General features: G+C 35.2%; 1 protein-coding gene across 2 annotated transcripts; it reads left to right on the top strand.

Moving 5' to 3' along the window:
- Window positions 1–8,492: 8,492 nt before the first annotated feature.
- LOC127811020 (60S acidic ribosomal protein P2-like) lies at window positions 8,493–10,856 on the top strand. Of its 2 annotated transcripts, none has more exons than XM_052350699.1 (4): window positions 8,493–8,615; window positions 8,744–8,884; window positions 10,286–10,524; window positions 10,610–10,856. In XM_052350699.1, the coding sequence occupies exons 2-4, from the start codon at window positions 8,797–8,799 to the stop codon at window positions 10,634–10,636; spliced, it is 354 nt and encodes a 117-aa protein (XP_052206659.1). In that variant the 5' UTR covers window positions 8,493–8,615; window positions 8,744–8,796; the 3' UTR covers window positions 10,637–10,856. The 2 variants fall into 2 exon arrangements, with proteins under 2 accessions (XP_052206659.1, XP_052206658.1); XM_052350698.1 differs by having other exon boundaries at window positions 8,510–8,615; window positions 8,787–8,884.
- The last annotated feature ends 319 nt before the right edge of the window (window positions 10,857–11,175 follow it).

The raw sequence follows: 11,175 nt of genomic DNA, 5'->3' as shown, positions 1-11,175 counted from the left end.
ATCCCCTATCATTTGTTTCTCCATTGAGCAATACTCGCTTATATTGTGATAATTCAAAATGCCTACCACTACTATCTTTAGGAAACAAAACTCCATCAACTCTTTTTGGACCCTTCTCTACTAACAAATCTCTCACATTTTGGTCTATTTTATCCCAACACCCTGGATCATAAAAATTAATCAATGAATCTTTATGTTGAATATTGTCTTCTTCTTTCTTGTTTAATTCATTGACATCAACGTGATCATCTTTGTCTTCATTCAATTCATCAACTAAGTCTCCTTGTTCATTGACATTATCATTCCAAGTTTCTTCTTCCTCTACTGAAGTTTCACCCAAGTTTTCAACTATTTCTTCTCCTCGTGTTATTTTGCTGCTATTAAAGTATTTAAACATATCACCGGCTTGATGTTGAACTAATGCTTCTTCCCTCTGTTTTCTTTTTCTTTTTTGAGCTCCAGACATATGTTTAGGAGGCATGATTTGTGACTATTGCCTAAACCTAACAAAAGTCAGAAGAAAAAAAATATTATGACATTACACGACACACTTAAGTAATAATAATGTTCAACTTAATTTTTATCTAGACTTGTAATAATAAGAAGAAAAATAAAATGAACCAGGCATCTCTATACTCTAATTACAATTTCTAAAAATAAAACAATTATCACGTGTATAAATAAAATGAGACATCAATAAAATTAAATTTTCTTTTGCTAGATTCAGCCAACATCAATAAAGCCAACATCAATAAAATAGACATATGCAACCTATCAAATAATCCAAATCTCCCAACGTATCACAAACTAAACAAAATGAAAATGATTTGTGAAGGAGAAACTAACCGGTTGAAGCTAAGCACTAAGTAGATCTGGATTCTGGAGAAGCAGATCTGCTTCAAGGACTGAATTTGAGGCAGCAAGATCTCAGATCTGGAGGCTAGAGCGAGTGAGAGGCTAAGAGCGAGGCAAAGAGGCACCGGTGATCGGCCACGAAGGTGAGCGACCGCTGACCAAGCACAGCAAGAGGCGAGAAAACGAGGGTGAAGGGCGACGATCCGACGCCATTGAGCAGCGAAAGGAGAGAGAGGGAGTAAGAGGTGAGAGCGAAGGCGAGCCACCTGGAGCGACTGAGAGAGAGCGAGGCAGCGAGCCACCGGTGACCGGCCACGAGGGCGAGCGACCGTCGATCGAGCAGCAAGAGGCGAGAAAGCGAAGGCGAAGGGTGACGATCCGACGGAGCAGCGAAAGGAGAGAAAGGCGAGAGCGAAGGCGAGGCGCGATGATGACGATGACAGAGGGAGTTACAGAGCAACAGAGCAAGAGACGGCAGCGAAAGCGAGAGCGAGAGGGGAAGAAGGGCAAGGGCGAACGCAGAGTGAGATGGGGATGGGGTAAACCGTGGCGGCTGGGCTAGGCAGTTGGGCCCTTAGCAAAAAGAGGGGTTCCAATTTTTGGGCCCCCAAATACATAATTTTTCATGGGCCCTGAGGCAACTGCCTCACGGGCCTCATGAAAGGTCCGGCCCTGTAACCAGATGTACTCTTCCTATCATCAAGATCACCTGCATAGTCAGTATCAGTAAAACCAAACAAATCTAACTTTTCACCATTCTTGTAGAACAATCCATATTCAATGGTTCCTTGTAACTATCAAAAAATCCTCTTGGCAGCTAGAAAATGCATTTCTCCCGGGGAACTCCATGTACCTACTAATGAGACTCACATCATGCTTCATTTACGTGGCCTTATTGTTGTCACATACATTAAACTTCCCACAATTTGCTTGTAGAGAGTGTTGTCTACTTTTCTTTCTTTAGAATCTTTAACAAGCTTTCTACCTGTCTCCATTAGTGTGCCCACTGAATTGCAATTCTTCATTTTAAACTTATCTAAAATTTCTCGCACATTTCTTTTGAGAAATGAAAATCCTAGCAGTAGATTGTTCCATTTCAATACCTAGAAAATAATGCATCATTCCAAGATTGGACATGTCAAACTCAACCATCATGGACTTCTTAAAATTTTCAAACATGGCATTATCATTTCTAATGGAAATTAAATCATCCACATTTAGACAAACAACGAGCATTTTTCCTCCATCACCAATTTGAACAAAAAATGTGTGCTCATATGGACATTTTTTAAAACTTTTCTTCAGAAAATAAGTATCAATCCGACTATACCAAGCTCGTGGGGCTTGTTTTAATTCATATAAAACTTTATTTAATTTATAAACTTTATGCTCATTTCCAACCTTAATATAACTAGGAGATTGATCAATAAATACTTGTTCTTACAAATATCCATGTAAAAAAGCTGATTTTATGTCCAATTAGAAGATAGGACATGAGTTTTGTGCTGCCGATGCAATCACCAGTCTGATTGTGTCATGTCGTGCTACTAGAGCAAAGACTTCTCTATAGTCCACGCCAAACTCTTGCTTATATCCTTTAGCTACTAAGTGCGTCTTGTACTTGTTGACTTTGCCATTTTCTTTCAGCTTTGTCTTGTACATCCATTTCATGCCAATATTCTTTTCCCCTTTTGGAAGTTCTGTCAATTTCCAAGTGTTGTTTCTTTCTATAGCCGCAATTTCATCATCCATAACCGTTTTCCCTTTTGATTCTTTTACAACATCTTCAAAAAGCTACAAGATCACAATCTGAAAATAAAGCAAAATGTGCGAGTGAATCATCGAAATCAGATACCTCGAAATCAATCATCCAAGCATATCTTTTTCTAACATGCTGGGGTCGTTCTTCTTCTATTTCAGCTCCTACTGCAAGTGAGCTATGAACATCTGTTGGAACATTTTGATTGGTTGTTGTACATTTTCAATAGATTGCTACATTTCCTCATCTTTTTCACCATCAAAATCTGCTGGAATTACCAGTGACAATTTTGTATATTCCATTAAAACTTTCGTTTAATTGAATCTAGGCTCGCTATTGATTGTTAATAGCACTTTTATTAACTCTTAATGGAACTTAGACACCCGTTAACTCTTTAACAACATGCTCTTTAATTCTTAACAATATCCCCATTATCTCTTCACAGTACTTTGACCCCTTGTTAACTCTTAACAATATTTAACGTAATTAACTCTTGATGATGATCAAGAACTCATTGCTAAGCATCACTAATTTATTGCTTTGCTTTCGAGTATGTGACCTTCTAGGTTCATTACCAAATAACAATAAGGAAATGTCAAACCCCTTTGACATTGATCAAACTCTTTTCAACCTATTTTGAGAATTTATCAATCTTCTCAAAATATCCTAAAAGGTCTTGAGTGACAACTAGCATTATATCAAGACTATCCTATAAGGTAATGAAGTCATGCTTCATGTGATCATATTTCGACTGATGATTTTTGTGTAATATAATCCTTTCATTAACTAATATCTCGATCAAGTGAGAGTTATGGATTGATTAAGCTCATTGAACTTGATGACTATACCAAGATCTAATTTTGTGTGATTGAGATGACACATTAAAAACTCACTTTCAACATTTCTTACCCTGACTAGGGGTTTTACCAATTAACCACCAACAAAAATCGCATTAGATGTTCACCTCATACTGGAGGTTAATAAATCCTATCTAATAATCACTGGCCTCCATACATTAATAGAAGAGAGACCACACAGTGAGCATTTTCACCTCACTTGGATGGTTTTGCATGCCAGCAAATCTTTGACACCAACATACAGGACAACTCTGTCGCGTCAAGTTTGAGAATTAGTTACACAATCACAACTAATAATAGATCATTAATCTTCTCAGCCATGCGATTTGTTAGTCAGATCACCTTCAACAAATGTTTAACCAACATCCACCACGTGTTCACTATATGCATTTCATGTAATATGGCATGTGACTCATTATTCTTTATCATTAGCATCTCATACTAATCACATGCAGTAAATCATGTATTAGTATGTAATTGAAAAATCAAAGTCCCTATTTGAGAAATCTAAGCACTGTTAACATTTTAAGAAAGCTTGTATTAAAGAACCTTACCACACTATTCTTAAGAACTTAAGAATGAGATTTTCAATAAGAGATTAAGAGCTCAATCACATAAAACTGAAGATATATGAATGAAGATATATGACCATTTTATTAATTCACAAAAATAAATCATATTGTCTAATAGATGTCATCTAAATGTAGTATTAGGGTATATCACTAATACCATCATATTGCCCAACATATGTCATCTAAATCTAACATTAGGGCATATCACTAACACCACCCTTGTGAGCAACCCAACCTTTGTGAATAAGTGTGATAAAACGACATGCTCGCCGATATAAACAACCCTATTTTCTCTAGGATATGAATGGCTCTTGATAACAACACAACTTTGCACGTCGCCTTAGTTGCTTCCTAATGTTGATACCGTTGCACTACAACAAATTTTGGATTAAGAGACATTTAAAAATACCTTAATGGATAGTTTATTAGAGCATTTTAACTATTAGGGCACTAATAATAATGTCGCGTGTAATTGTGCCCCCAAAACGTATTGAATCACTTACAGATGCCTAAAAAATAACTATAAATTTAAGTTTGTTGTGACACTTAAAAATATCTCAAAAATCACTATAAATTTATTCTTCACATTCTCTGCAAAGCCTTTTCTTAACTCCAACTTACCCTTCCCCTTATCTTGAACCTTGAATTTTTCCTTCTTCTTGCACCCGTGTGACCACCTAATTTACACATTATTTTATTAATATATGTGTATATTAATTTTATAGTATATCTAAGTTTCATTAGAATTATTCTATTGGGGCACTTAAGATTTGTTTATTAGGACATTTCATCAAAGTGTCTCATTAGAATTATTTTAATTGAGCATTTAAAAAATTATGCCCTATTAGATTTGTTTATTAGGGCACTTAGATTTGTCTATTAGGGCACTTCATCGTCGTGCCTTATTAGAATTATTTTATTGGAATACTTATTTAAATTATACCGTAAAATGATATTTCATAGGGCACTTAGATTTATCTTTTAGAGCACTTAATTGTTGTGCCTCATTAGAGTTATTGTATTGGGGCATTTCTTTAGATTGTGTCTTAAAATGGTATTTTAGAGGGCACTTTTTAAAAAATATCCTAAAAAAGATGCATCAACAAATCATTTTTGTTGTAGTGTTGGGTAGTTTTTCTCAAATCATCAAGATAGAATAAAAAAGGGAAACAAAAGAAAATAACATAAGACAAGATGAGATGGGTTAAGGATGTATTAGTTTTTTTTTTTTGTTAAGAATCTTGCTCTAATACTATGTTGATGAATAAGAGAAGCGGAGTAGAAAAGAAATATAGAGAAGTCGTATCCCAATTGGTATCCAATTTGGGATAAAATATAAACTCTCAAATCCCCTCAACATGGTGAATTGGAATTTTTTTTCCCATTTTTATTGTTCATTTTGTCATATATGATTTTGTTGTTCACTTTTATATGTTTGTTTTCATATTTTTATATCTAGTCTCTGTTTTGATTTTGAAAAATAAAAACTAAATTTGTTATTTGACTTTCATTGTTATTTTAAAAAATTTGAAAAGTGAAGCAAAAATATGTTTCTTTTTCATATGGTGATGGAATTTTTTTGATAAATGTAATTAATTAGGATATAAGTAATAGAACTTTTGTCTAAAATGTCATGCCAAGATAACCGTAATGTAAATGAAAAATAACAAAGGTAATCAAGGTTGTTAGAGGTGGTTGAAACTAGTCAAAGGTTGTTATAAGTCGATGAATGTCATTAGGGATTCATGTAAAGCTTTTAATAGCTCTTGAATGAGAGAGACATATAGTTGGACTTAGACAAGACAAGAGAGGCAAGTGCCTCCTTATACCTTGCTATCTACACACTAGGGGACTATTAGAGTTGGGGAAGAACAATGGTTGGTTGTCAGAGGATCCTTCGAGATTAGGAAGGTATGTTGTAGCTTGATCTACCATGATTTAACTTGTTAGCAAAGTAAGATTGTTAGATGACTATTAATAGGTCGTTAGAGGGCCAAAAACAATATGAAGTTGGTCATAAGAGGTATATCTCTTCTTCGAAGGCAAGCTATCCATTGTCATGCAATTAAAAGTCAAGTGTGAGTTCCTCTTTGCTACGATCTAAAATGGTATTGGGTTGAAAGACCCAACCTAGCATAAAAACGCCATTTAGGCATTTCTAAAAATTCCCAAAAAGTTAATGCTTCATTTTATCTATTTTTGTTTTTTGAAAATAAAGGTAAAAAATCATATGATATATTTTATTTTTGTTTTCAAAAGCAATCATTGTTTTTGTTTTTCCTTTCTAGAGTAGGTAGGGGTGTGCAATCGGTTATAACAGAACCGAACCGCTCAAAAATTATGAACCGAACCGAACCGAACTATATGTAATAATCGAACCGAACCGATCGACCCACCCCAACTAACCGAACTAATTGAAACCGAACTAACCGAAGCCTACACCATACTAACCGAATCGAACAGAAAATGAATCAAAAATGAACTATAACACAAAAATAAACAAGAGACTGCCTTGTTGTTGTCGCCGGCCACCTAGTCGGCCAGTGATTCCGATGATTGGAACCGATCATCGGATTGCCCTAACCACGGTGACCCACATACCCAAAAATTAAAAACATCTAATGGTTAAATTTTAGTAGATCTAGGTTTCAAACTTTCAATGCAAAAGAGAAGTTGTACCCAGAAAACTAATCTAAAAACCATCGGCGTCATCTTCGTCTCTGGCCATCGGCAGCAGCTCGCATCGGCGTCATCTTCGTCTTCGGCCTTCGTCTTCGCCATCGACGACGACGAGGGATGGTGGAGGGAGAGAGAAGAGACGAAGGGATGAGGCGGCCTAATCTATGAAGCCTCGAACTCGAAGAGCCTTTGTCTTCGCCATCGACAACGGCGAGTGGTGGTGGAGGAAGAGAGAAGGGACGAAGATATGACCATGAGGCAGTGCTGCCGCGCGACTAGATCTGAGATCTATGAAGAGATGAGATGAGGTAGTGCTGCAGCCGGCCAGATCTCAAAGAGAAAGACGAAATGGCGAGAGGGATAGAGTCTTAGAGAGAGAATGACGAAGAGAAGAGTGAAGAGAAGACGGTAGCAGACATGGGGTGCCGCGCCCGTGTGAGGGAGGGGGGGTCGATTTGGTTCGGCAGGGGGGTTGTCGCGCCAGCGTGAGGGAGAGGGGCGGTTCGGTTCGAGGGGAGGGGGTATTGTTATTTGGTTCGGTTCAGTTTTTCGATTATTTTTACTAAAATAACCGAACCAAACCGAAGAATTGATTTTTAAGGGCAAAAATAACCGAACTGAACTGTTCATTTTGAAAAATCGAACCGAACTGACCAAATTTGTTGGTTCGATTCGGTTAGTTTGGTTTAACCGAACTTTTGCTCACCCCTAAGAGTAGGACTATTTTTATGATTTTCTTTTGTTCCTCTGGTCTTTTTTATCCATTAATTGTGTTTTATTTGAATAAGTGATGAAATAATTTTAATCAAATATCTAAATAGTTAATTGACTAAATAATCAAGTAATATATATTTTAATCTAGTAATAAATATTGGCCAGAATGACAAGTCTTTATACTTAAACTTTTAATCGATTAAAAACTTATTATTAAGTAACAAAAGATTTTAATCAAGTAATCAAGAGGATTTTTCCTGTTGGTTGAAGAAAAGGCATGGAAATTGATAAGGTAAGAAAAGGCATGGAAATTGCTAAGGTAAGTTGCTTTCTCTTTATGGTTTTGTAAGTTATTTTTAGTTTTTGATTTTTTAAAATAATAAAAACTCATTTTTTTTTGTTATTTTTAAAAATATATTTTTGAAAATAAAAAAAAATTATAAAAAAACTCAAAATAACAAAAAATTATTTTGAGTGTTTTCATTCAAAACAAACTCTAAACTCAAAATACATTTATTTATTTATTTATTCATATTTTATTATTGTAATGAAAAAAATATTACAAAATTCATTAACTTTAAAATGTATATTTTTTTAATAATATATTAAAATTAAATATTTCTAATTTATTGAATAATCAAATTTATTAACTAAAATATCATTAAAAAATTATTTTCAAAATTTCAAAGGGAACACGCTTTTTAATTTTCTAAAAACAGAATGTCAAAATAGAAAATTGAAAATAAATTTAAAATTCAAAATTAAAAATTAAAAAATAAAGAGAACGCAACCTAAGTTTTTCCAACGATCTTTTAATGGTTTCCTCAAATGTAACACCCCTATCTTCTTGAGATGTGTCATTTCTTAAAAGAATTAGGAAATTTTTAATTTTATTTCATATTTTTTCTAATTTTATGCCTAATAATCTCAATAAACTTCATGAATTCCTCTTTTTGTTCGTTAATTATAATTAAAATGATTATTCAAAGTTCTTCGTGAAGGAAGGAACTCTAAATTGAACCTAAATATTATTAAATAATTTCATCAAAAGAGATATAATGTACTATCTAAATATCAAACAGGACCTTAGCAATTCAGCCGTAGCCTAGTACCTCTCTGGACCTCCAAACGATCTGAACCCAAAACCCTAGTTTCTCTCCAAACGATCTGAACCTGCTGGTACGCTCTCTCTCTCTCTCTCTCTCTCTCTCTCTCTCTCTCTCTCTCTCTCTCTCTCATTTGCTCTGAATCTTCTCTCTGGATCTGAAGAAGAAATTCATAGAGTGATTTGTTATCGTGTCTTTCAGATCTAAAGGAATTCATAGCGTGGTTTGTCTTTGTGGATTTCAGCCTCAGGAAAATGAAGATTATTGCTGCGTACTTGCTCGCCGTTTTGGGAGGCAACGCCAGCCCTTCCACCGATGATTTGAGACACATTCTCTGTTCAGGTACCGTCTCGCCTAGAAATGTCCGCACTCCGATCGTTTTCCGTCTTTATACTGTTCTTAGCTTTGGTGATAAAGGATGATAATTAATCAGTAATGTTGGTATGATTTCGTGGTTTTGGTCTATATTTTCCGTCCATATGTTTCTAGGGTCATATAGAGTTTCGTCTATATTCGATCGCGGTATATTTGATTCCTCTCTCGAAACTTTTTTAATATTAGTATTAAAAAGTGAAAGGCGCACTCTCTCAGAACTTTATACCTATATGTGTTTCTGAATGTTATATTTCATGTATATCCTAGGTTGGATTCTGTTGTTTTTTATATTTTCTATTTGTCTGCTGTTATAATATTATATATTTTTTTGTTCCTAGGCTTCAATCTATGTGGTTGCATGAGCTGCTGTTGTGGTTGAATTTTTAGATTAGCAGAATAGCAGTAGTTAGGTTGTATTATAATTGTTTGAGAAAAAAACAACATAACGAGAATATATAGTTTAGCCACAACACCATCCTCTTAACTATGAACACCATCCTCTAACTATGAACCCTCAACTTTTGCACAAACGTTATTCATTAAATCTTCATACTAAAATTTGGAGTACAGGTAATCCTTTGTGATGGAGCAATGCTGCTTTTATGGTATGGAGCAAAATGTCCTTAATTTTTGATAAAGGGGGCAAACTTGTTCAGAAAACTGATTGCTATTATATATTGGTATTAGAGTTGTGACTTGGGATATTTGTTGGATTGGCATTGGCAATGGGGCTGCTGACAATGTTGCATTGGATGTTGCTAGTTTGTTTTAAGGTTTGCTAATAGGGTTAACGATTTCTGCTACCCCAGATTCTTATAATGGAGCTTATGATTAGATATTGTAAAGGAATTATGAGCAGTTTAATTTCTTGTGTTTCCCAGGTTTTTAACTCTGATATGATGCTTATGTAAGTGTTGAATCTTTCTATTTGTATCACAGGCTTAGGTAACCATGCAGATGGTTGGGCATAGGATGCGTGTGATTTTTGTTACTCCTAAAGTTGTGTTCTTGTTGTTCCTGTTTCTCTTGTTTGCCACAACTATACGTGCCTTTATCCTTTCAAATCTAATGTAATATTTCATTGGGCATGTAAATCAATTTGGATAATGAGTTGAGAGTCCAATACAGTTATCTAACCACATTGGATGAGGGGTTAGCCCAATGCGGTTGTATAACTACGCCAGACCAATTATCATGGTCCTGATCATTTTTACATATGCCGAGCATGTAAACTGTTGACTGAAAGTTACTTGTGAGTAAATATTGATACTGATACAGGAGTTTTTGATTTTGTTGTGAGAGATGTAGATTAGTTAGCTGCCTCAATGAAAGCTTTTTATTTATTTTTGTTTTATTCATTGGGGACAGTTGGAGCTGAGGCTGAGGATGAGAAAATTGAATTCCTCTTGAAAGAAGTTGAGGGAAAAGACATTACTGAACTGATAGCTTGTGGAAGAGAAAAATTGGCTTCAGTTCCAGCTGGTGGTGGCGGTGGTGTTGCAGTGGCAGCTGCTGTTGGTAGTGGTGGTGGTGCTGCTGCTGCTGCAGCCGCTGCTCCTGCAGAAGAGCCAAAGAAAGAGGAGAAAGTAGAAGAGGAATCTGATGGGGTAAACTCTCTTTTGAACCTTGGCATCTGATTTGTGGACTCTTAAACTTCTTTTTCTGACGTGTGCTCTTTCTCGTTGGTCGCAGGATATGGGTTTCAGCCTCTTCGATTAGAGGATTTTGGTGTTGGCTTTATCTTTCTTTTTGGCCTTGTTGGGATTTCTGTTCTAGTTTTAGCTGGAGACTTAGACATTTTAGTTTAGGGAACTTAGTTAAATGCGAAAATATAATTTGTTAAGTCGGCAGTGCACTGTGTTGATTGATACGAGTCGCGGACATCTTATTTTGGTTTTGCAAGAAATACTACTTTTCAGGACTGCTTTCTGGTCCGTAATTGATTCGGATGAGAACCATATTCGGCCCCCTTGCGTTTGGACACTCTGGTGCGCGAATGCAGCGTCCAAATGGGATTTCCACCCCACAAAAGGCCATATTCGTATTTTTATTCTTATATTTTTAAATTTTTTTTTGCATGATCACTTAAAATTTTTATTATTTTAATTATATCTTTAAACTTAATTTTCAAGTCTATTTAACTCGAATACTTTTGAGTTTTTTGGTGTGCCAACTTGAAATATTTTTGAGTTAATTTAATTTTTATATTTTTATGTATAAAAACAAAATAAAGTGAAATGATAAATTTTTTTTTAAAT

Source organism: Diospyros lotus, chromosome 10 (assembly GCF_014633365.1).
Source record: "Diospyros lotus cultivar Yz01 chromosome 10, ASM1463336v1, whole genome shotgun sequence".
Classification (NCBI taxonomy): Eukaryota; Viridiplantae; Streptophyta; class Magnoliopsida; order Ericales; family Ebenaceae; genus Diospyros; species Diospyros lotus.
This window is presented reverse-complemented; position numbering and strand designations above follow the sequence as displayed.

What these genes read in the sequence shown, in the direction of transcription:
- LOC127811020 (XM_052350699.1), top strand. Translation starts at nt 8,797, where the DNA reads ATGAAGATTATTGCTGCGTACTTGCTCGCCGTTTTGGGAGGCAACGCC. An exon ending in GAGACACATTCTCTGTTCAG is followed by an intron (nt 8,885 to 10,285) that starts GTACCGTCTCGC and finishes CATTGGGGACAG; the next exon opens with TTGGAGCTGAGGCTGAGGAT. An exon ending in TAGAAGAGGAATCTGATGGG is followed by an intron (nt 10,525 to 10,609) that starts GTAAACTCTCTT and finishes CGTTGGTCGCAG; the next exon opens with GATATGGGTTTCAGCCTCTT.